Below are 27,055 nucleotides of genomic sequence, written 5' to 3' on the forward strand. Positions count from 1 at the left end.
AGACTCAGGAGTTTGATTCTTCATCAGGTTCGGAGAAATGTAGCATTGCATCAGTGTCTCATCAATGGATGCTCTGCAGTGAATGGGTGCCATCAGAACGAGAGCAGATAAAAACATCACAATAATCCACAGCACTCCAGTCCATCAGTTAACATCTGGAGAAGACAAAGATGAAACAAATCCAGCATTAAGATGTTTTTAAAATGTTTAAACCATTGCATCTGGCTAAAATACGAGTCCATGAATCATAATAACTCTTCCTCCGGTGAAAAAGTGGTCTGGTCTGAATTAAGGTGCAACATTTTTTCACAAGCCAAAATAATCTAAAACAGCTCTAAACAAATATGTGGGTGGATTTCGATGTGAGAGACAACAGGAGACGCACATTATTACGGAGCATAAGAAGCATCGTTTCATAGTTAAAACGTCTTGATGCATTTGTTTCTTACAAACGTGCAGCTTTTGACTTCATAAGACGTTAACTGAAGGACTGGAGTGGTGTGGATTACTTTAACTGTCTCCAGACAAGGTCTGTAATATATCAGTCTGCTGCAAAATATCAAAACCCGTGTTCAGTGCTTCGTGCATGTTTTTTTTTAGGTCTGATTGATGCTGGAAGGCTCTAAATAAATGAGCACTGGTGCAATCAGTCTCTATACCTTTCCTAAATTGGAGATTGGGTGTCAACAAAATGGAAACAGCAGCTTACAGATGAGTTATTTCATGCTGCATGATGTCTTCAGAATGAACCAGATGTAATCAGATGGAGGCATGATGACAGCCTGAATTGATGTGTTGTGATTTTTAACTGTGTGTCTCTCAGGTCTCTGTCTGGTCGTATAGTCGGAGGCGTTTGGTGGTTCTTCACTCTCATCATCATTTCCTCCTACACGGCAAACCTGGCCGCCTTCCTCACTGTGGAGAGAATGGTGTCGCCTATCGAGAGCGCAGAAGACCTCGCCAAACAGACAGAAATCGGCTACGGGACGCTTGATTCGGGTTCCACCAAAGAGTTCTTTAGGGTGAGAGAACAACATTAATGGCTATAATAAAACAGAAAATCCATTTAGATTTATCCTGTGGTGGTAGAATTGTGTCAGCTGGTGGAGATCTATAAAATGCTATATGAATACTATTTAAGAAAATAAAGAATGCATCAAATTGATTGATCAAAAGTGACAGTAAAGACATATATAATGTTACTAAAGATTTTTATTTCAAATAAATGTTGTTCTTTTGAACTGTTACTTAACTGTTAAGAATTTGCACAATTTCCGCAAAAATATTGAATCAGAAATCAGAAATGTTTCTTTAGCCGCAAATCAGTATATCAGAATGATTTCTGAAAGATCATGTGACACTGAAGAGTGGAGGAATGATGCTGAAAATACAGCTGCGTATCACAGAAATATATTACACTTTACAATATATTCACATAGAAAACAGTTATTTCAACTCGTAAAAATATTTTACAATATTACTATTTTTACTGTATTTTTTTATTAAATAAATGCAGCCTTCATGAGCAGAAGAGAGTGATGTAAAAAAAAAAAAATTCAAAATAGTAATAATTCAAAATTTCCGAACTGTAGTTTATATGTTTGTGTGTGTGTTTGGGCTTGTTTTGTAGTTTAAGGCTTCCAAAGACAGACAGACCACACTGACATGTACATCACAGTAACAGATCAGGAATTTAATCAGACTCCAAAGAGTATAAGAGCCAAACCTAGAGAGACGGTAGAGGAGCTGAAAAAGCAATTTACTCAGAGAGCAAAGACAAAGTGACAGATAGGTGGAGAGAGAGACGGGTAATATGAGAGAGCATCGGCGTGAGCTGAATGAATGGTCTGTTCATTAATTAGCTGAGCAGCGCTGCATGCATCTCACTCCGTCTCTGTCTCCCTGTTGACATTCACAGATGGTGTGATGCTACACTGAAAAACATTCATTTTCTCATATTCACTGCTATTGACCTGTCACACTCTCTCCGCCATATTTTCTCATTCAATCCACACTAACCTGTCTCACTTTCTTTCTGCCAAACTGTCTCTCTCTCCCTCTCCATCTCTTTTCCAGCCTGTCTCATACTCATACATGAGCCCATTTCACATATTTTCTCATTCTTTCTATCAATCTAGTCAAAGTCAAGTACAATTATTTCACATTGCACATTGTTTCAAAGTAGCTTTAGAGAAAACCATGATGTTAATGTTTATAATATAGTGCATTATAGTCGCTTTAAGAGCTGGGCGATAATAGAGTTATATTTTGTGACGATGCAAGCAATCAAGCAGTTGAGATTTGCTATATAATATATACTGAACGAATAATGAAATTTTTTAATTTTTTAATAAATCTCTTCTGCTTACCAGGGCTGCATTTATTTGATTGAAAATACAGAAAAAGTTTAAAAATGTAAAATATTTTTACAATTTACAACAACTGTTTTCTATATAAATATATTGTGAAATGTAATTTATTTCTGTGATGTGCAGCTGTATTTTCAGCATCATTCCTCCAGTCTTCAGAAATAATTTAATAAAGAAACATTTCTGATTATTATCAATGTTGAAAACTGTTTTTCCAATTTAATATTTTTATGGAAACCGTGATATATTACCATTCACAAGTTGGGGTATGTACAATTTTTTAGTTGTTGTAAAGAAATTATAACTTTTATTCAATAAGGATGCATTAAATTGATCAAAAGTCACTGTAAAGACATTTGTTACACAAGATTTCTATTTCAAATAAATGCTGTTCTTTTGAATTTTCTATAAATCAAAAATCAATAATTAACTGTTTCCAACAATTAATAATAACCATTAATACTTGAGCACCAATGATAACCGAGCAGCTTATGAAGATCATGTGACACAGAAGACTGGAGTAATGATGCTGAAAATTCAGCTTTGAATCACAGGAATAAATTACATTTTGCATTATATTCAACTAGAAAACAGTTATTTTAAATTGTAATAATATTTCACAATATTGGTGATTTTACTGTATTTTTTGATCAAATAAATGCACGCTTATTAAGCAGAATAGACTGATGATCTGTCTCGCTCTGTAATCTCATCACAATAACTGTGGCATCCGTCTCACTGCCTCTCGCTGATATACTGGACAGAAACATTTGATCAGTTACCCAGGGAATAAGTAAATGTCAGGCGTCCCGTTGGGTTTAGACTAATGCGTGAGTTTGTTTGTCATTTGTTGTGGGGCGTTTGTGTCTGAGCACAGGTTTGTCAAAGAAGTGGGTGATGTTTTATTTCGGAGTGTAATGGCACAACAGCGCTCCAGACTGAACGTGACGAACATTATAATGAGCCGGCTGTCCGTCACGCTCCGCTGCTTTCCTCTCACACTCTGCAGCTTAAGACTAAGCCTGTGTGTAAAAGAGGCACAAATGATCAAGTACAAGACACACTGGGGTACCAGCATGTCAAATATGAAATCTCATAGGACAAACACACACATTTCAGCCATATTAGACCCATCCGTCTTATTAACAGCAAAGCCTTGACTACACAAGATCTGAAACATAGGATCTGTTATAATGTGTGAGAGTAGCCATTACTTAATACATTTTGGTGTCAGAAATGTATATTTTTATTGAGTAAAGATGCTTTATATTAATCAAAAGTGACATTAAAGGCATTTATGATGCTAATAAGATTTCTATTTCAAATAAATGCTGCTCTTTTGAACTTTTTTTATTTATTAAACAATCGAGGAATTTCAAATCCATCAGGGTTTCAACACAAAAATTGTCCAGAAATGTTTCTTGAGCAGCAAATCAGCATATTAGAATGATTTCTGAAGAATGGCGATATGATGCTGAAAATTCAGCTTTGATCACAGAAATAAATTACATTTCAAAATATATTCACATAGAAAAAAAAAATGTTAATTACTAAAAATATTTTACAATATTTACTGTATTTTTGATTAAATAAATGCAGCCTTGGTGGGCACAAGAGACCCCAAACGTTTCAACAGTAGTGTACATTATATGTTATTTGTTTCCTAGACTCCACACTATCATCATTTCTATCATCATCATCAAATAATTTCAGCTCATATCAATATTGCATGTATATAAATTAGCATAATGAGTCAATTATTTGTAAAAACAAAACAAAAAAACGAAGAAAAACATCAGAACGATAGAAGACGCCTTTGCACTGTTTAAGACAAGGTTATTATATTAATTAACTAAAACTAAAACCATTAAAAAACTTTTAGCTATTTAATATAAAATACATATACATTAAAATAAAAAATAAAAAAGGTTAGTTTAACTTGATTTACTAAAATAACTCAAATTAAAAATACTAAATCTAATAAATAAAAATGTATAGACATAAAAGAAAAATAATAACAATGACAAACGAAATTGCTAAAATTGTAACAAAAATTAAAGTGAAAACAGAAAGTATCAATATCCCATATATTAATGAAAATTATTTTCAAATATTAACTAAAATAATACTGGAATGTGATTATTTCTGGACAGTGACTGACTATTAGTGTTCGTTTTTTTTTTTACAAAAGTAAAAATGACACAATTACAAAAGCAAATTCCATAAAATATTCACATCTTCCCTTTTCATTTTTATGCATCACTATCTACACTGTAAAAAACATGACTGTGATTATAACGGTAAAAAAAAAACAGATTTTTTTTTTACAGTAATTTCCTGTAAAATTCCCCGTAAACTAACTTTCCCAGAATTCTCTGCAATGAATTTCTAATTTAGTTTTTGAATTTGATGTTTTTAGAAAGGTATATTGATTAGAAAGGTACAAAACAGACTTCAGTACTTCAATAAGTTGCTATATTAATATTATATCAGTTAAATTACGGTATTAAACTGCACATTTTAAGGTAAAACCGTTAAACCTAAAACAGTGTTACTGTATTTTTTACGGTATAATTCTGGTAAATTCAGCTGTCGTTTTTTTACCATATATTTTACAGGGGGGTTTATTCAGTGTACAAACACTATACATATATCTGTGATTGATGTGAATCAGATTTAATCAAAGCATTCGTGACCGACAGCATCCCAGTGTTCACTGCATGTCTTTCGCTGCGCCCTCTAGAGGTCAAAGATTGCGGTGTACGAGAAAATGTGGAGTTTCATGAAGTCGGCCGAGCCCACGGTCTTCACCAAGACGACGGCTGAGGGCGTGGCTCGCGTCCGCAAGTCCAAAGGGAAATACGCCTTCCTGCTGGAGTCCACCATGAACGAGTACACGGAGCAGCGCAAGCCCTGCGACACCATGAAGGTCGGAGGGAATCTGGACTCCAAGGGCTACGGTGTGGCCACGCCCAAAGGATCGCAGCTAAGGTGGGTGGAGTATTATAACAACCGACCAATCACAGCGCTGTTATAGTATTCCACCCACCCTGCTGTGCTTCTCTCTCTGTTTCTGTCTTCCTCTCTTTTCTCTCTGCCTGTTCTGTCCTTCTCTCAGTTTTCACCCTCGGTACTCTCTGTGATGCAGTGATATCTTGGTGGACACATATACAGATGCTTTGCATTGCAATTCTATGGATAATATATATTTAAATACATTATATATTTTGAAGGGCTCATACCATGATAAATGAAATAGGCTCTTCCTTGACATACTAAAATAGTTATGATTTTTTAAAATATATTTTTTATGCTTTCTGTTTCATTTTAGCCATTTTTTTTTAGAAGTGTTAGTAATAATAATAATAAAAAAATTCTATATAGTTTTTATTCATTTTGGTAAGACTTCACAATAAGTTCTCATTTGTTAATGCATTAGCTAACGTGAACTAACAATGAAAATATATATTTTGCAGAATATACTAGCCTCTGTTTGTTTTATAATAAAAAAATAATTAGCATATTAGTTTATACTATAGTGTATTGACTATTGTTAATGGATGTAACTTAGCAAATGTTGAACTTAACATTAACTTTAATAAATTTAATAAGTTAAATGCTGTACAAATATTGTTGATGTTAGTTAATATAGTTAACTCATTTTAACATATGAAACCTTATTGTAAAGTGTTAAATTAATTTTCTTTTTAGTTATTTTAGTACATCAATTTAAATTAAAATAAGAAATTTAGTCCTGGCAAATATCTGAAAAAATAAATAAAAAAAACATAATAAAAAAATTCATAAAAAAATAGTTTTTTTTTTGTTTTTTTTTATTTCACTTAACTTTTCTTGCATGTAACTTTTTTTACGGTTGTAGTTTTAATTTAATAGTTTAATGGATATTGTAGGAATGAAAAATAACTGAGTTAAGAAAGTAAACGATTTCAATGGATTTAAGCAAATAATAAAAAAAAAGAATCAATTTGAACTATTTGCAAATAATTTTCATTTTAAAATATGTACACATTCACTCTTACTTTCTTATGCATAATATGTCGAAAATGCTAATGATTTTGAGATACTAAAAAAATGTAGATACTTCAGTAAAGTTGAGTAAAGTTTTTCTTTACTAGAAATACGGTCAGTCGTTTTAACATTTCTATAATAAAACCTTATAAGACTTTTTATCTTCCAATGTAGACTTCTTTCTCAGAATTGCAAGATGGAAACTCGGAATTCAAGAAAAAAAAAATCTGAATAGCAAGATGTAAAGTTTAAGTTATATATATATAAATATTTATAAATTAATAATTACTATTTCGCTGTAGTGTTCATTTGATTTTATTGATAAAGACAAAATATCTCCTGTATCCCACAAGATATCAGCGTTTGAGCTCACAGACAGTGCTGTGTGTGTGTGTGTGTGTGTGTGTTTAATATTGTTCTTCCTCCACAGAAGCGGCGCTCAGGTAAATGCGTGCCTCATATGTTGCTCATTTCTTTCATCAAGCCTGTATCCTGTCTAACATCTTCATCCTGAAGTATTATTTCTCACCTCTTTCACTGTTCCTGCATAAACCATCAGCATGTTTCACACCACGCCATCCTCTGGATGTTAAAGTTGCTTAAAATTTCTAAAGACAACATGAAACTAACATTTACTGCCGAACATAAATGTCCTCTTATTGAATATTACGCATCGGGACACATTACTGTATACACCACCTTTCAAAAGTGTGGATATTTTTTACTGTTTTTGAAAGAAGTCTCTCCAAGTCTGCATTCATTCATTCAAAAATACAGAAAAAAATCTCAATATTCTGAAATATTATTACAATTTAAAAAAACTATTTGCTATGTGAATATATATTAAACTGTATTTTATTTCATTGATGCACAGCTGTATTTTCAGCATCATTCCTCCAGTCTTCAGTGTCACATGATCTTCAGAAATCTGCTGCTCACTCAAAGTAATCTTAAATTTGTTGTAAATGTTAATTCATGTTGTCTATACACAGAATTAATTTTAATAATGTGCTGTTATGTCGTACGTAAGCTGAAATGAGTTTTAATGAGCGTTCTGATCTGAGGTCAGTTTTTGACCTGTGTGGAGCTTCAGTTCTGCCTGAGAAGATTTTATTGACCGTCTGAGATCACGGATCATCCTGAGGGTAGAAGAGAGAGCACTTGATCGTTTCTGTCTCTGATGAGCTCCTTGTGTTGCCATCGGCCAGTTCAGCAAACTAATCTCAGCACTGTGACCTTTGACCCCTAACGTCTACCCTCTTCAGAACAGTTATAAACAAGCTGCTAGCGTTTACACATTCTGAGTTGCAATCGAACATCCACTGCAAAAAAAAAACAAACCTGTCATTGTGCTGAAAGTCTAAAACTGACACTAATCTCCAGAATCTCCTTCGGCTGAAATCTCACGCATGTCTGACAATAACAGTTCACCCAAAAATGTAAATCTGCTGAAATGTGCTCACCCTCAGGTCATGTGAGATTACGATGAGTTTGTTTCTTCATCAGGTTTGGAGAAATGTAGCATTGCATCAGTGTCTAATCAATGGATGCTCTGCAGTGAATGGGTGCCGTCAGAATGAGAGTCCAAACAGCTGATAGAAACATCACAATAATCCACAGGAAGCGTTATTATGCACTTGTATTTTAGATGGAAGTTAAAAACAACTTAATGCTGATGGATTTGTTTCAGCTTTTCACTTCTCAAGACATTAACTGATTGTCCTGGAGTGCTGTGGATTATTGTGATGTTTTTATCAGGTGTTTGGACACTCATTCTGACGGCACCCATTCACTGCAGAGCATCCAATGATGAGCAAATCCATTACCATGAAGAAACAAATTGCACAGTTCCCGCAGAGATTTTAAATGAAAGGTTGAGTCTCCACACAGACCTGAAAAACAAAATAATGGATGTGAATACTGGCGTACCACGGTACATAGTATATACTGCACACTTCCTGCTAGGTTTAAATCGCGTATGAAGCATGCAGTATGTACAATACAAAATATTTTCTCTTCATATGATAACATCCAAAAGAAGAATTATTAACTAAAAACATCCTACATTATGTTGCACCAGTGAAACTCATTTGTAAATGTGCTGCAAAAACATGATTTTCTTACTCAGTGTTTTTGTCTTGCTTTATGATATTTAAGGGGTCATGAACTGACTTTTTTAACATTATTTTATGTAGTTATCAAGATTTCTACATCATAATTTAAAAGTCACAGCCTATTTCTTGTTTTGACCTCCTCATCCGAACGCTGCCCACTGTTCTGATTGGCTATCAGTTGTGTGTTTGACAGCTTACATCCTTCACAGATGCACTCAGTGCATCTCCAACATCAGTTGTAACAGACAAAGCAATAGTGAGCACGTAATAAAAACAGTTACTCACAACGCAATGACTGTGTTTTTCCACATCTTGGCTCCGAATAGCGTCTTGTTGTTTTTGGAGCATCTTTATCGTTTTCTGAGTAGACCTGCGTTTTCTGCTCTCACACTTAATGCGTGATTCGGTGGGCGGAGCCAATAAGGCAGTGATGTCAAAGTAGGCGTTGATCTTCTTCTGTGGAGGCGGGGTTTAGCCACATTATTAAGTTATAAAGTGGCACATTCCACAACCTGTGTTTTTGGCAGACTGGCTTCAATAGAAGCAGTTTTTAGACTAACGAGAAAGATTTGAGTAGTTTTTATAGTACAAAGATCTCTTATATGCCAAAAGATTACGGAAATTTATATTTCTCAGTTCATGACCCCTTTAAGTCTTGTTTTCTGAAAAAAAAAATAATAATAATTTAATAATAATTTCAAAATTAAGTGAGTTTATGGTTAAATAAATCTGTTAGTGGTGTAAGAAAAATAAATGTAATTGAAAAGAAAAAAAAACAAGATTATTTTCTTACTGTACTATCAGATATTAGTTCTTGTTTTAAGCAAAAACTCAATTTTAATTCATTTTTTCAGACTTAATTTCTGAAGGAAATGAATCTTAAAGAATTTTACATATTTACAATAGAAAATAAGACAAATATATTAAGGGAGAAAATCATGTTTTGCAGTGCAAGCAGATGTAACTTATTAAAAGTCAATATGAAATCAAATCTGACACTGTTTACTTTCTTAATACACAGTCCAATTTATTTGATGAGTTTATCAGTTCACTCTGAATTAAAGTCCCGCCCTACATTTTTTCGTGTCTCACAAATCATAAATGTCACACTGTGGTAGTAAAATTGGTGACGATTGCCTTTTTCACTGCAGCATAGTGTTTCATGTCATCATCAGTATTTCTCATTTCTTCATCAAATATGACACGCTTGTGGAAACACTGAGGATGTTTCTCTCACATCTGTTTCTCGCTCTCATTTATTCCCTCTGATGTGTCTCCGGCTTTCTGAAATCATCCGACTGAACATCTTAATTTGCTTCAGTCTACATTTACACTAGAAATATGTCTGTTTTGATATGCAGGCACACAAATGGTTGGCCGCTGTTCAATTTATTTCAATGACAAACAGCAGATAAAATGCATTGCAATGTCAGTATAGTAAGAAAAACATTCAATTTCTGTTTCACATTTTGCTGAAAATTATAGTGTTCATAGAAGCTTGAAATTCAATTCGTATGGGACGTTCTGTAACACCTGACTCCATGCAATTTTACATGAGACGCAAAAAAATATATCAAATGTCACAGCCAATCAGAAGGTTGTGTGGGCGGGGCTATTTCAAATATTCAAACTCACATTAGAGATTTTTAAGATTAAATAAAGCACAATCATTATCTAGAATTAGCATTGTCATAGTTTGGAGGTTGTTTTTTTCAGCCACGACATTGCAGAAATAGAAACCGTTTAACCCCTTGTCGTGTAACTTGTACGTGTTGTATATGGGCGGGGTTTAAAATAGTGGGCGGGGCTTAGCGGCGGTCAATTCTACTTACAATAATAAGTATTGAAATTGAAATAGTGGGCGGGGCTTGTCCAAAGATAATCAAACAAAAAACTTTTAAGACTAAATAAAGCACATAACCATTACTTGAGATGATCTTTGTTTTATATTGTAGGTTGCTGTTGTTACAGCAGCCGCGACGTCGCGGAAATAGAAACCGAGACCTGTTTATCGCTTATGGGCGGGGCTTAAAATAGTGGGCGGGGCTTAGCGGCTGTCAATTCTGCTTACAAAATTATTTTTTTAATAACAATGCTGATTTCTAAGATCAGTCATTTTTAAGTATCACTCACAGATGATAATCAAAGAAAGCTGAGTACCAAAATAAATCGCAGATGAATTGAGAGACTTGTTATTAAATTGACATTTTATTCAGTAGTGAAAATTATTGCTAATTTAGTTTAATGCAATGAGTTTTCTCCTTCGTTTTACTCAGTCTATAGTATTGCACTACTTTTTTTGAAAGACAGATTGGAAGAAATGAGAGCGAAAGAGAGATAGAAACAAACATCCCATAATAGTCCTCTTTAACAGCAGCTGCCTTCCACGAGCCTCTCTTATGTTCTCTCTTGTTTTCTGTTTGTTTTGTGTCGTCTAACCCGGGCGCTCATGTGATGTTTATGGTTTGTTGAAGAAATGCCGTAAACCTGGCCGTGTTAAAGCTGAATGAGCAGGGGCTGTTGGACAAATTGAAAAATAAATGGTGGTACGACAAGGGCGAATGTGGCAGCGGGGGCGGGGACTCGAAGGTTAGCCACCAATGACACGCAGAGGAGTGGTAAAAAAAAAAAAAAGATGACAATGTGATGCAAGAGAGACATCTGCCCTGACACGACGGCCCTCGCCGGCCAGGAACGAGACAAAACAACAAATGTGTCAAAGGAGAAACAAACTGAAAAAAGAAGCAATTACTGTCAAAACAGAAATATTTGCTAGAAGATACAGGGTTTTCAACAAATGAGGGCTGTAACTGCACAGAAATCAAATAAAAGGAAGAATGCAGTTGCTTTATATAAACAGGGTCCATAAGTATTTGAAATTCATCAAATAAAAATTTGAATTAAAGATCAAAGATATAATTTACAGAATAATAAATTGAATCAAAAGTTAAATTAAAAAATGTAAACTGAACACACTGAAAATTAAGATTGATTTCAGAAAAATGTATCAACATTAAAAATGTAAAAAAAAAAGGAAATAATAATAATAATAATAAAATAATAATAATAAAAATAAAAAAAGAATATCAGAAAAACTATTTGAGTCAAGTTAAACTGAAAAACACACACACACACACACAAACACACACACACATAAACACATACTTATTACGATTTATTATGTGTTTTTAATACAAAAAATATAATATTAAAATAACTATTAGAGTCAAAAGTTGAAAAACAATTGATTTAAAACAAATAATTTGAATGAAGGAAAAAATAATGTAATTAGTAATTTTTTTTTACCTTTCCATACATATATACACATATATAATATATAATTGTATTATTTGACTATTATTTGTACTATTTGAGTAATATTAATTATAACAGAACAAAATACACAATCATTATTTAAGTAATATTGTTTTGTAAAAACAGAAAAACAATTTGTATCAATTTATAATGAAAAAAAATACAATTTGTCATAAAAAAATATAAAAAAATACACATGCAAAACATTTTATTATTATTATTATTATATCAAAATAACAATTTGAGTAAAAAAAAAACTAAATCACTTATTATTGTTATTATTATTGAATAGTTTTGGGTCTGAGTTGTGGGTCTCATCTGCGCTCTGAGCTGTTTGTGATGAGCCAATAGTTCTGGATTAGCAGTAATTGTTTGTGTTTTAATAATGAAATCAGGGCAGTATGTGTCTGTTGCCTGAAGTGATGGAGCGAGATCCCATCCATACGTCTGTGGCTCCACACACACACACACACACACACACACACACACGAGCTCACACACGTGCACTCGATGGGACCTCGGCTTCATCACTTCCTGTGCTGCTGTGTACCAAGATGTATTGTAAATCTAATAACATAAAATAACATGGCCTATGATGTTATTTATGTTATTCTCTCTGAGAAGAACGCCGGTTAACCTGGCGGTGTTGAAACTGAGTGAAGCAGGAGTGCTAGACAAACTCAAAAATAAATGGTGGTACGATAAGGGCGAGTGCGGACCCAAGGACTCGGGAAGTAAGGTCAGTTTCCGGACATAAAACCGCAAGCAAACCTGAAAAGCTCTGAAAAACACAAAATACAATGAAATTAATGTGATGTGTTTTCAGAAAGAAAAAGATGACAGTTGTCTTAAAATGTCGCTGTCATCATCATACAGAGATATTTTAGATTTGAACTAAATAGAACCTTTAGAATGAAACATTGTGACATCACAATACAAGAACGTTGCACTATGATGTCATGATTCAAGACACTTTCATGATGTCATAATAGTGTTCGGTTTTGTCTAGAATGCAGCTTTGTTAAAGTATAAACTTAAAATGAACAGCAAATTGAAGAGAATATACTCAGTTAGCTTTAAGGCTAGTTAGTAGAAACACATTATGGCTGTAAGATTACAAGATTATATTCCATACAAATTAAAGTAATTTAGTTAGTTTTTTTCCCCCCAAATGCTGATCAATACGAACAAAATTATGAATTTATTTATTTTAATATTTCAAAAAATTAATTGTTTTAATTAATTATCATTTAAATAAAAATGTAATAATTATTTCCCCCAATTTGATACATAGATTTGTTCATTTAAATGCATTTTAAACATTTTAGTTTGAAGTATTAAAAGAACAACAGTAATGTGCAAAATACAGTCATTTACTTAGTTATGAATCTTCTTTTCCAAATACAACAAAATATAGAAAAAATATATAAAATGCATTTAAAATACATTTTAATCAATACATTAATGTATCAAACTGGGGGAAATATTTAATTATTTAATAATAAAATAAAATAATAATAAAATAATTAATTTAAAAATGATTATTATACAAACGATTATTTAAATAATTTACTTTAAATATTTTTTCCCAGCTCTTAATTTTTTTTATTTAAATGCATTTTTAAATATAAGATAAATATAAGACTATATACTGTGTAAAATTGAATTTAGTTACTTAGTTTTTATTCTTTTCAAAATAAGAGAAATATTTAATTATTAGTTTAATAAAATTTTATTTAGATAATTAAATAATTTACTCTAAAGAATAATTTCCCCCAGTTTTACACCTTAAAATAATTCATTTAAATGCATTTTAAACATTAGTATAAAGATACAAGACTATATACTGTGGAAAGTAGAAGATTAGTTACTTATGTTTTTTAATAAGAAATAATTATTTAATTGTTATTTTAATTAACTATTAATTAATTCAATAATTTACTGTAAATTATTATGTTCCCCAGTTTGACATTAATTCATTGATTTAAATGCATTTTAAACAGTTTAAATACAAGACTATATACTGTGAGAAATAGACAATTAGTTAATAACAAAGTTTTTTTCTTTGTTTTTTTTAATAAGATAAATATGTAATTATTATTTTAATGAACTATTATTTAAACAATTTAATAATTTGCAGTAAATAATGATTTATTTCCCCCTAGTTTGACACATTAATATTTTAATTTAAACGCTATAAAAGTGTAAAAAGTAAAACTATACACTATACAAAATAAAGTCGTTGTGCAAGGTGCCAAAAAATCACTAAGAAAACTAAACCAAACCACCAAAAACGATTATAATTTAAATCATACCCCTTCTGTACATGTTTGAAATCTAAATGGCAGTGGATTTCATTCTAATGTAATGATGTTAAATCAATGGCACTAGTAATGAAGCTGATTGTATCATATTATGAACTGTTATTAAATATCTGTCATGTGTCTTCGACTCACCAGTTCCTGCTTCTCTAACGCTCTCTTTTCTCCCTCGAATCCCTCTCCTCTCCAGGACAAGAGCTCGCAGGCGCTGAGTCTGAGCAACGTGGCGGGGGTTTTCTACATCCTGGTGGGCGGCCTGGGTCTGGCCATGATGGTGGCCCTGGTCGAGTTTTGCTATAAGTCCCGCGCCGAGGCCAAGAAACTGAAGGTGGAATCGGCCGAACTGAATTTTAGCCCTGCTCCCAGCCCAACGCACAGTGTGCAGAACTTAGCCACTTATAGAGAGGGATACAACGTGTACGGCTCTGACGCAGTAAAGATATAGGGGTAGGACAGAAAGCCTGGGGTTCGGCCTGAGCCTCGTGCAGCAGACGTCTGCTAATGTCGTGACAGCTTCCCATCCCTCCGTTTACTTACGTTCCGTCTTGCTGTGTTCACTTCTGAAAGAGACCCCTTCATTTCTGTCGCCTTTGCTTTGTTTTCGTATGGCATCTGCCTTGACTAGAAGGTGTTGGGATTGCATTGGATTGTTCTTCCTGGCTGCAGTGGCTGGTGTTTTTGCACTGTTGGCTTTCTGTTTCAGACACCTGCATTAAAACAAACGGCGCACAAAACATTCACACAGGAGCTCAAATTATTACCAAACCAAACATCTTAGTATGCTCCTTCAAACACTTTATAAAGGAATGCTGCTTATATATTTCTTGTTTAGAGATGTTAGCTCTCTGCTATAGACCGGCGGTTCTCATCTGGTGGGATGATTTGATGGACGAAAGCAATGCTAGATGCAAATAATATCATGCAACTAACCACATCAATCATCTCACTTTTAGAAAGCGTCAAATTAAACTTTATAGTATTTTGACATGAATTTGCAAAAGTCTAATAAAATAGTCACTTAGATGGTTATTTGTGCAACAAGTAACCCTTGTATTATATTAAAATTCTAGGCAAAAAATGTTTTTAAAGCTCAGATTGACCCTATATATATATATATATTAAATCTTCAGTAAATCTTAAGGTAAAAGCAGTAAATCTTTAGCATTAACAGTACTTACAAATTACAAACAGAAAAATAAACATGCAAACATTTTTTTAAACTTTTTTAAAACGTAAAACTCTTTCACAAACTGTACATTTTATGAACAGTACCATAACTATTTTTTAAAACACTTTTTTTTTTTTTTTTACTGAATTTGGAAAATCTATTAATCTGTGAAGAAGGATGGCGCTTGCAACTCCAAGATCATGAGTTCAATTCTTGATTTTAAGCTAAAATTAACATGCATGAACTGATAATGTACGCCATCATGCAGTGGATAAAATCATATATATATATTTTTTATTATTATATTTGTATTAATGAGTTGATTCGTTTTTATTTTTATATTATTTTAATTTATGTTATAGTCTTTTTTTTGGTTTATATATATATATATATATATATATATATATATATATATATGTGTCATAAAAATATATATATAGTATATATCGTTTTTAGTTTCATTCATTTATTTTATTATTTTTTGGTTAAACAAAGTTACATTAGTACATTAAAATGAAAAATGTTGCCTTGGTTTTATTGTTTATTTTATTTAAAGTAAGAATTATTGTTTTTTTTGTTTTTGTTTTTTTTGAGTCCAATAACCCTGGCTGCGTTTAACCAAGAAATATTAAATATTGTCTTATAACATCATAATATAAACTTTGTATTCACATTCCACAATACAAAACTTTGCATGCAAGTTCATGACCTTAAATGAAGAAGAAAAAAAAGTCACAACATACAGAAATAAATCTTTAACCAGTATATCCACATACTCAAAACCCAAATTGATGCGCAGCATAATACAAGGGTTAAAATGATAAACAATCCTGGTACAAAGCAAAACCAGCTGAGATCCGCCTCTTTAGACAGCAACTATGTGCAATGTGTTATTTGGTGCAAGTAGGGCATTATAGATCAAACGGCTGTTGGTTTAATGATGTTTGGTTGCATTTCTCTTTCTTTTGTTGTTAGCGACATCAACAAACCAATCTATAATGCTGTGCTGATACTGAATAATACCTCCAGAACCCTGCTTACGAAACATTAGCAGTATGAACATATAAAGTGTTGACTGTTAGGGGACACCGTTAATTAAACACTGGACAATTAAATCCCTAGATTTAGTGGGAACACGGGCGAAGGGCTGCATGCTGGCGTTAGAAATGCAGATGTCTAGCCATGTTGTACATTCTAAGATGTCTTCTGTATTCGTTTGTGGCGGCCTTGAGCTTTTCTCCGTTCTGTCGTTGTGAATGTGTCGAGTGGTTTCATTGTGATGTCACTGTCTCATTTGCATATGTTGCCCCGCCCAGAGAGTTCCACATATTCTGACTCCGCCTCTCGTCCCGCCCCCTTTTCTAGCTCACCTTCTCGGAAGCCATGAGAAACAAGGCACGCTTGTCAATCACGGGCAGCCTGGGGGAAAATGGGCGTGTCCTGAGGCCAGACTGCCCCAAGGCCGTGCACTCTGGCCCCTCCTACCGACATGGCCCCGCCCTCGCCGTGGTGTCCTCCGACCTCCCATAGAAACCAAAAACTCACCTTGTGCCTTAAAACATCTCAACCCTGTACCGAAGTTCAGATTTCACGCAAAACGCAGGAGAAACACGCCGTCGCCGGCTCAAACACAACAAACTCTGTACTCTTTAAGCCCTCGGAAAAGACATCAACAATTGAAAATAAGCCGGGACGGCATCGTTACGTCTGCTTTGACGTTAGCAAGCATCAAGGATCCATGATGCCTTATCCTGAAGCCTAACATTGGGGATGACCATCATCGCATACGAGACGGAAAATCACAACCATTAAACTGTAAATGTAAAGACTTTAGCCGCGTTTCTCTGTTTAGCTGTCCGGCATCATCAAACCTGCATTAGATGTATTAAACCATAACATATTTACGACATGGTCCACAATCACTAGCTACTAAACTGTATGTAGATATTCTCTCAGGAGCCAGGAAGGGGAACGATGGATCTTTTATCATCTTTACAGGATTTCTTCAAGATGCCACTGGGAGCCGCTTGCTTTTTGGACTGAAATGTAAATAGACCAGTAGTAAAAGCTGAACACAATTCTTTTATAAACCATCTTAGATAATAAATCATTGCAATAATGACAATAGGGAGACCTGACTTGTAATTAAGAGATCTTTTATAAACACAAAATATTATATACATACAGAAACCAATCTATATAACTGAGGGAGATCTGAACTAAAACAGCAGCGTTGTGTGTGAGACCATGGCATCTGTTCTGTTAACAGTTGTTTTGATAAACCAATCAATTTACGCAGTGTGTACGTTTCTTTGTTTTTAATGAATGTCCACACATTTCACAAATTCGCACAAACACATGTGAACGACACACCACATCGCACACTGGGGTCACACAGACTCCCGATTCTCACCTTTGGTGTTTGGTTTGGTTTTCGCCTTGTTTTTCTCTTTGTACCCACTGATTCAAATAAAACTGGAACATTTATACAATAAGTCTTTCCATTTTCATGCTTTAAATGAGACAATATGAATGGAATATGACCATTAAGTCATTAATGGAGTTGTTATAAAAATAGCTCTTTAAAGGGACAGCTCAGCCAAAAATGATTTCTTCATCTGTGGAACACAAAAAAGTAGACGATAAAAATGTAGGTACATTGTTCACACTACTGCAACAAGTTGTGCATTATTTTTAATATGTTGAGATCAAAATAGTTTTAGAGGGCTGAAATTATTATAGTTAGTACTTCTATGATGCTTCCCAGTGTCTATTAACATCTATAAATGTCAGAAATGATTACCAAAAACGATGCTACAATTGTGAAATGTTAAGTTTTATCAACTGAAATATGGAGAGGTCAAAGAACTTGGGAAGAACTACTGTACAGCTATCATCTGTGAACACGACACCTTCAACATCATACAGAGTTCATTTAGCCCAATTAAATTAGTTACTTTGTTCAGCTAAATGAAAACTGTTGGTGAAAAATAATTTGCTGGTCCAAGATGGTGTGACCAGCCAATGAATGGTCTAGACCAACTAGAAACCAAAAATAGTGATTTTCTAAACTTCATTGTCTTTCCAAACCTATATGACTTTCTTTATTCTGTGAATTTTTGCTATGGTGAAATACTTTCTCCAAGACCAGATTAATATGCAGAGTCAGCCAAGTGAACCATTCAAACTCATTCTCAAAAGAATTACCCCATATGTCTTAAACTGGAATAAATCAACTGGCTTGTTGCTAGTCTAAGATGGTCTACTAACTTTGCCCAGCCAATGACTAGGTAGTAACTATCTACCAAGCAATGAGGTATTTGGGTAAACTGGTACTTTAAAGCGGGTTAAACACTACTGCAACATATACCTAAAAATTTCGTTACAAGTTACTTAGAAACAAATAAAGCAATACATGTTCAAGGTCAGCTATAAGTAAACAATTCAGTCTCAATCTCCAAAAACACCTGGTTTAACCAACTGGCTTGTTGCTGGTCCAAGATGGTCTACTAACTTGCCCAGACCACCTAGAAACCATCTACCATGTTTGAAAACCAGTGGTGGACGAAGTACACAAATCAAGTACTTGAGTAAAAGTACAGATACCTCAATCGACAGGTAAAAAAAAGCCTCCACCAATTCACCAATTAACTGTTTGACAAACACTTCCTGCTTCGATGTCCAGATCTGAATTAAAAAAAATCTCAAACATGCTTCGATGTCCCGATCTGAATCAACCGAGTCGCGAACAGGCTCCGAAGTCCCGATCCGAATCAACCAAGTCGCGAACAGGCTCCGAAGTCCCGATCCGAATCAACCGAGTCGCGAACAGGCTCCGAAGTGCCGATCCGAATCAACCGAGTCGCGAACAGGCTCCGAAGTGCCGATCTGAATCAACCGAGTCGCGGACAGGCTCCGAAGTGCCGATCTGAATCAACCGAGTCGCGAACAGGCTCCGAAGTGCCGATCTGAATCAACCGAGTCGCGGACAGGCTCCGAAGTCCCGATCTGAATCAACCGAGTCGCGAACAGGCTCCGAAGTGCCGATCTGAATCAACCGAGTCGCGAACAGGCTCCGAAGTGCCGATCTGAATCAACCGAGTCGCGAACAGGCTCCGAAGTGCCGATCTGAATCAACCGAGTCGCGAAAAGGCTCCGAAGTGCCGCTCTGAATCAACCGAGTCGCGAACAGGCTCCGAAGTGCCGATCTGAATCAACCGAGTCGCGAACAGGTTCCGAAGTGCCGATCTGAATCAACCGAGTCGCGAACAGGCTCCGAATTGCCGATCAGAAAACTTCGAACAAAGAATGTAAAAAATAACTCAATTTCTCTAATAACTCTATACTCTAATAACTCTACAAATCTATGAAAGACTCAGATCACGTATCTAAAAATAAATCGCTATAGTAAAAGAGAAATAATAAGAGGAGTGACGTTTCCTACCGTTCTGCTGTGTTTGGTCATCACGCGCGTCTGACGCTGCGCGGCGCATCTCCGCCCCTCACACACGCGTTTGCTAAATTAATCATATTTGCTAATTATTATACATTTACTTCATTGTCAGCTTCAGGTACTTCATTTATTATTGTTCAATGAACTGTTTGAAACAAAAAAAGGTTGTATTTCAGTAATAATTCTAAATTATCAAAATAAATATATAAAATAATGGTTTCTATTTTAATATCCTTTAAAATATAATCTATTTCTGTGATGTGCAGCTGTATTTTCAGCATCATTCCTCCAGTCTTCAGTGTCACATGATCTTTAGAAATCATGAAAATATGGTGATTTATTATTAGAACTATTAATAGTTGTGCTACCAAATATATTTTGGAATCTGTGATACTTTTTTCAGGATTCTTTGATGAATAAAAAGTTAAAATTAAATAAATAAACTTAAGTAAAAGTACAGAAAAGTATAATAAAATATTACTCCAGTAAAAGTAAAAGTACTCCTTTTTCAATTTTAATCAAGTGAAAGTACAAAAGTACTCAATTTGTTATTTTGTTTTAAAGTGTTTTAAAGTTTGTGGTTTTACAGAACATCACAGTTATATATGACATGATAATTAAGGCCTGAAGTTAGGAAGAACATTTTAAGGAAAATATAATTATATTTTCATAATGATTTTTTCCTTCTCAAACCTTGTCTGGGGTGTAAAAACACCCCTGGCCAAACGGGGTGCATCTCTTCCCCTCTTTGATAATTACTGTAGTAACCATGTTCTGAACATCACATCCTTTCTTTTGTCCCTAGATGTAATCTATATACATGTATATATAGGTGGTTGAATAAAAATATTTGGACATTATTTATAAAAATTACCTCAAGTTAGCAGCAGCAAGCTTGTTAGCTAGACATTTAGCATCAGCTACAATATTTACTTATTTTCAGTAGTTATGAATAAACATTCATGTCTGTCTAACGTTAGTCGTCTAGTTAATCCAAACAATATACATACAGTGCCACCCACAAATATTGGCACCCTTGGCAAATATGATCAAATGAGGCTGTGAAAATTAATCTGCATTGTTAATCCTTTTGATGTTTTATTTGAAAAATTCACAAAAATGTATCCTTTCATTGGATAATAAGAATTTAAAATGGGGGGAAATATCATTATGAAATAAATGTTTTTCTCTATTACACATTGGCCACAATTAATGGCACCCTTTTATTGAATTATTTTTTAAACCTCCAAAAACTGGATGATGAATAATTTCTTACTGCTTAATTCTGATAAAGCAGAGGTGTTTATTATCGGATCTAAAACCTCTGCATGTAATAACCTAGAACACTGTATAACACTTGATGGCTGCTCTATCTTCGTCATTAGTTAGGAACCTATGTGTGTTATTTGATCGCAATCTTTCCTTTTAAAGCCACGTTTCTAGCATTTGTAAATGCATTTTTCAATCTAAAAAATATATATCTAAATTGCGTTAACATTAATTCATGTGTTCATGACCTCAAGGTTAGATTATTACTATGCTTTATTGGGTGGTTGTTCTGCACACTTAATAAACAAACTTCAGCTAGTCCAAAACGCAGCAGCTAGAGTTTTTACTAGAAACAGGAAGTATGATCATATTAGCCCGGTTCGGTCAACTCTGCACTGGCTCCCTATAAAACATTGTATAGATTTTAAATTTGTGCTTATTACTTATAAAGCCCTGAATCGTTTAGCACCTCAGTAATTGAGCAAGCTCTAATCGTATTATACTCCTCCACGTCCGATGTGGTCTCAAAACTCAGGCAATTTGATAATACCTAAAATATCAAAATCAACTGCGGGAGGCAGATACTTTTCTTATTTAGTGCCTAAACTCTGGAATAATCTACCTAACATTGTTCGAGAGGCAGACACACTAGTTTAAATCTAGATTAGATAAAAACCCATCTCTTTAAACTTGCTTACACATAACCCACTAACACATTTCTATTATCCAGATCCATTAATTAGGCTGTATTAATTAGGTCAACTGGAAATGGGAACACTTCCATTAACACACAATGTACTTGCTACATTGTTAGAAGAATGGCATCTACGCTAATATTAGTCTGTTTCTCTCTTATTCTGAGGTCACTGTAGCCACCAGATCCAGTCTGTGTCCAGATCAGATGGTCATGACAGTCACCTGGATCCAGTACGTATCCAGACCACATGGTGGATCAGCACCTAGAGATGACCTCGACAGCCCTGAATGTCAGTGTAGACCAGGATAACTAGATGAGCCCCAGAAACAGATCCCCAGTGAACACATTGTCTCATAGACGACCACTGGGACAAGATGAGCCCTCTCTGCACAATCTAACTTTACTACTACAGCATGGATCAACCTGTTGATTTGTCTGGTCTGGCAAATTGAGCCTGGTTTCTCCCAAGGTTTTTTCTCCATTCTGTCACTGATGGAGTTTTGGTTCCCTCCCGCTGTCACCTCTGGCTTGTTTAGTTGGGGGACACTTAATATCCAGCGATATCGTCAACTTGATTGCACAGATACTATTTAAACTGAACTGAGCTGGATGATGAAATCACTGAATTCAATGATGAACTGCTTTTAACTGAATCGAGTGTTTACTACTTTCCTTTTGCATTGAATCACTATTTTCCAGTTTGATACTGTAAAGCTGCTTTGGCACAATCTGTATTGTTAAAAGCACTATATAATATGTGCCTCTCAACCAACCCAACACTTCACCTTTGGCTCATTAGCTTTATTTTGAACAGACCTCATCCTCCAAAAACACCTTGTATATCTCAAACTTGAATCTCCAACTGGCTTTTTTTCTGGTCCAAGATGGTCTGCTAACTTTGCTAATGACCAGCCTAGACCACCTATAAAATTAGCTAGTATGTTGCAAAACACTTTTTTCCAAGAGGGGAGACCACGTAAACACCGAGTGCATCACAAAAAGGTATCTTCAAAGCATTATACATTTACTCAAGCACTCAGGATCTTAAAAAGAAGAGCATTCTTTGAGGAACCAGAAGAATTAGATTACAACATGAAGTTGAGGTATAATCCAGACTTTACAAAACACAATAGAACTTCAGACGGTATTTAAAGAACGAGACAGAAAAATCTGATGGGCAGATCATTCTCACTTACAGACAGACATCACAGGCTCGCTTCCATCTGGGAGAAATCTGGTTTTCTTCTAGAGATTTCCATTCGTTCCCACATCATCAGACGCTGTTTTCTCGTCTCCTTCTCCCAGACTGCTCGGTTTCAGTCCCACAGGCATTATTTGGATGAACACAAATACTTCTGTTAGAAATACAGACATTCATCAGCTTCAAGAGCTGAATCATAGCGATATCAGAGCAAGCAACGTATTGACGGATCTGACCAGAATATTACACACCGATGACATTTCTATGAGAAACACTTCCTGACTTCACCTTAGGGATCATTTCTAAATACTTACAAAATAGTCATTTCATCTGAAAGCAGATGGATCATATTGTGTTCAAGGCATTAAACAAAATGTTTCTCAAAGTTCAAAAAGACAATATAAGCCAATTTTCATTGATGTTTACAAATATGAGCATTCATTGTATTATGAAACTACCACAAAAATGGTCCAAAAAGACCTTTTATTAAAATTAAAATAACAAAAGATCAGAGCCTTCAGAACTTCCGATTTCATAATGTAATGATGGTGAAAATTCAGCTCTGCATCACAAGAATGAATTACATGTTACAATATATTTAAATGGAAAACAGTTATTTGAAATTGTAACAATATTTCACAATATTACAGTTTTTTTATGAAATAAATGGAGCCTTGCTGAGCATAGAAGAGAAAATATAAGCCAATTTTCTGTTCCTTACTATGAAACTATCATGAAAATGTCCTTCCCACACCATTTATTGAAATTAAACTGCAATAACGAATGGTTTAGAAATATCTACAAAGCACTGTTTCAGCAGAAAACAAATGGGACACATGAAAGCTGGGTTTATTTCAATTCTTTAAATTCTATTTCTGTTTTGTGCTTTGTCACATCAGAAACATACATTTAAAACACACAAACATACACGCACACCATTTATTCACCATATTGCACGTACAGTTCAATAACAAAACCTTTCTGATTGAGTCCATCAACACCGACAGCACCAGCTCACAAAAACTAAACACCCATAAAACCTTTTATCTTTAAATTACACAACCTTCATCTGAGCGTGAAATCATATTCACTGGAGATCCAAGGAAAAAACTAAACATGGCACCAAACAGCTTTGGTTTTCCACTTGATTAGAGAAATGCAGAAAGAAGCTGAACTGAACTGTAAAGAGTGTTTCTGCTGCAAACCCATACAAATAAAGTGATTGCTGGGTTAAACCTGAACTGTTTCCTTTACTAATGGACAAAAATGATGAAATCTTGAGTGAGCTATCAAGAACGGCTATATTTCTGCTGTCATAAAGAATAAATGTATATGCTGTTTGATTTAGCATTTTGTTCAATGTCTGGATGTTACAAAACATTTTATGAAAAGAAAAAAAACGGATCAAGTTTCACATGCAATTAAAGTAAATTGCTAAATAAATTGGACTGTATCCAGATGATTTAAATGGAAAGTCTATGCTTGCAAAGGTCTTTCTGATAAATGGGTTCACAGATAATTTTCAACATATTTTCTTCTAAAGTTCAGTATGGCAATCGCACATTAAGAAACGGCCCAGAATTGAAACTCTACTTGGCAAAATAAATATACACTGCAAAGAGCCACAGGCTCTTGGATAAGATGCATATATTTAACAAGGAATTACACGACTAAAGAAACATGTAAACCAATCAGCACTCATCAACTATAGTCCAGAATTATCAAGACCTGAAAACAACTATCATACGAGAACACACACACACACAAACACACACATACACACATTCTTAAGCACTTAAGCAGGCCTTTTGAGGAAATCTCACTTAACCTGTAAAGAACGTTTCACCTCAAAATCAAAAGAAAAAAGTATGAAGATGTCCAGACTACGGAAGTTCTAAGCGGCCATGCATTATAATATTTTTTCTTCTTGTTTTCTCGTTATAACGAATTAATTTTCTCGTTATCTCGACATAACGAAGTTCGTTTTCTCGTTATAACGACTTAATTTTCTCGTTATCTCGACATAACGAAGGTCGTTTTCTCGTTATAACGACTTAATTTTCTCGTTATCTCGACATAACGAAGTTCGTTTTCTCGTTATAACGACTTAATTTTCTCGTTATCTCGACATAACGAAGTTCGTTTTCTCGTTATAACGACTTAATTTTCTCGTTATCTCGACATAACGAAGTTCGTTTTCTCATTATAACGACTTAATTTTCTCGTGATGTCAACGTAAAACCCATTTTCTCACTTCGTAATTGTAGCTATCGCGAGAAAACCCGCGCCATTTGTGAATGCTTTAGGAGGCTGAAATCTTCATCATAAAGTTACTAATTTCCTGCAGAAAATATGGACTTTATCTCTGCATTGAGAGAGAGGGGTGTCCCTGAGGAGAACCTGACAAAAATGGAGGAAGATAAGGTATGTTACTTGTTAGATTCTAGATGTTAGATTCTAGAATAGCACGAGGTTTGCTTCAGTATTCATGTTTTATGGTCATTGAAATGGTCACACGTTAAGTTCTAAAGTTAGCTGGAAGTACACACAACGCAACCAGTGAAGAATGCTTATGTTTCAAAGCAGTTTTAAAGGGATAAACAGAAACATCATGATTCGGTGATGCAAAAATAATTCGATGCCTTTGTAAAGAAGCTTTACAAAAAAAAAGATAAGATTCGTTTCAAAGGTGCCATATGGTTTTTCGAGCACTCTTAGAGCACTGAATCTCCGACTGCATTTCACACGTGTGCTTCCAGTCCTTGCGATCCCCAGTTCTGCATATTTTGCATGTCTCTCTTAGTTAACACACCTGATTCAGATAACCAGCTCATTAGAAGTGAGCTCCGTGCATTAACCGCATTGCGATTATTTGGGGTGATTTTGCCTTTAGTTTTCTCCAAAACAGTAAAATTCCTATGAAAATGAATACAGTTATAGTTAGGGTCACTCTGAAGACATACGAATTGAAAGAGTGAGCTAACCTAACCTGTAAAGAAAAAAAAAAATTATTAGTGTTGGAATATCGGACACATTGGAAGTGCTAGGACGCATTTTGTTATACACACACACACACACACACTATATATATATATAAGTATGCATATATACACACACAAACATGAAAAAAAAACTTTGAATGAAAAACATTAATTATAACACTAATAAACTATTTATAATAATTAATGTACAATAAAAACGTTTATGTACAAAAATAATGTACTTAAAAACTAAAAATGAAAGTTAAAATAAGCAAAAGTGTAAATGAAACGTGTGCATGACAGCTTCTTTACAAACATTTTGACTGCTCTCAGCACCCAGTAAGTGCACGATTACACGCAGAGAGAAAGAGAAAGAAAAAAAAAGTGCGGCTGGCTTGACCGCAGTTCATTGATCCCTATAGCAAAGGAAATCCGCTGAAGTTTACTTCCTCGGAACATTCATTCACATATTAGCGCTACGCCACGGCCTGCACGTCTTCACACACGGAGGAAACTAGGGTGTGACAAAATTATTCTGTAAATAAATACAATTTAAATTCACGATCCATACAATGACCTTTAAATGAAACATAATAACGTTCGCTTCGACCTGGAATCGTGGTGGAATATGATGTCCACTGTAATGTCCACTTCGCAGGGCACTTATGTTCGAATAGAACCCCCTTCCTCAAATCTTGCCCTGGAGGTCCAATGCGCTGCAGAGTTTAGCTCCAACCCTGATCAAAGTCACCTGCCTGTGATTTTTCTAATGATCCCAAAGACATTCATTGGCATTGATTAGCATGCTCAGGTGTTTGATTAGAGTTAGATCTAAACTCTGCAGGTAAGTGGATCTAGAGGTCCAGATTTTAGGAACCCTGGAATAGAACAAACATCTGAAGCGATAAGAGAAACACACAAAAATGTGCAGTGCAGGGGACATGAGGACTGGGATTGAGAACTGCTTAAGGTCATTCTAATCTACACCTTATCTTTACATTGCAAATAGCTGTTTGCTCATTATACTTGAAGAAATCCCATATAGCACCTTTAAATTAATATTTAAACCACGCATTGAAATCATTGCCTTCATTTATATAGCCTACACTGTACTTTATATGCAACTGCAAACAATGTC

At 34.6% G+C, this 27,055-nt stretch overlaps 1 protein-coding gene across 1 annotated transcript in view; it reads left to right on the forward strand.

Annotated features, from left to right (window-relative positions):
• LOC113081241 (glutamate receptor 4-like) overlaps positions 1 to 16,909 on the forward strand; it is a gene marked incomplete at its 5' end in the record, with an annotated part of 53,960 nt that extends 37,051 nt beyond the window's left edge. Inside the window, 5 exons of the mRNA XM_026253313.1 lie at positions 824 to 1,022; positions 5,113 to 5,360; positions 12,452 to 12,566; positions 14,339 to 14,476; positions 16,682 to 16,909. Coding sequence (XP_026109098.1) covers positions 824 to 1,022; positions 5,113 to 5,360; positions 12,452 to 12,566; positions 14,339 to 14,476; positions 16,682 to 16,846 — 865 coding nt within the window. The remainder of the gene's footprint in view (positions 1 to 823; positions 1,023 to 5,112; positions 5,361 to 12,451; positions 12,567 to 14,338; positions 14,477 to 16,681) is intronic.
• Positions 16,910 to 27,055: the final 10,146 nt, after the last annotated feature.

The sequence above is a fragment of the Carassius auratus genome, unplaced genomic scaffold (genome assembly GCF_003368295.1).
Source record: "Carassius auratus strain Wakin unplaced genomic scaffold, ASM336829v1 scaf_tig00033530, whole genome shotgun sequence".
NCBI lineage: Eukaryota > Metazoa > Chordata > Actinopteri > Cypriniformes > Cyprinidae > Carassius > Carassius auratus.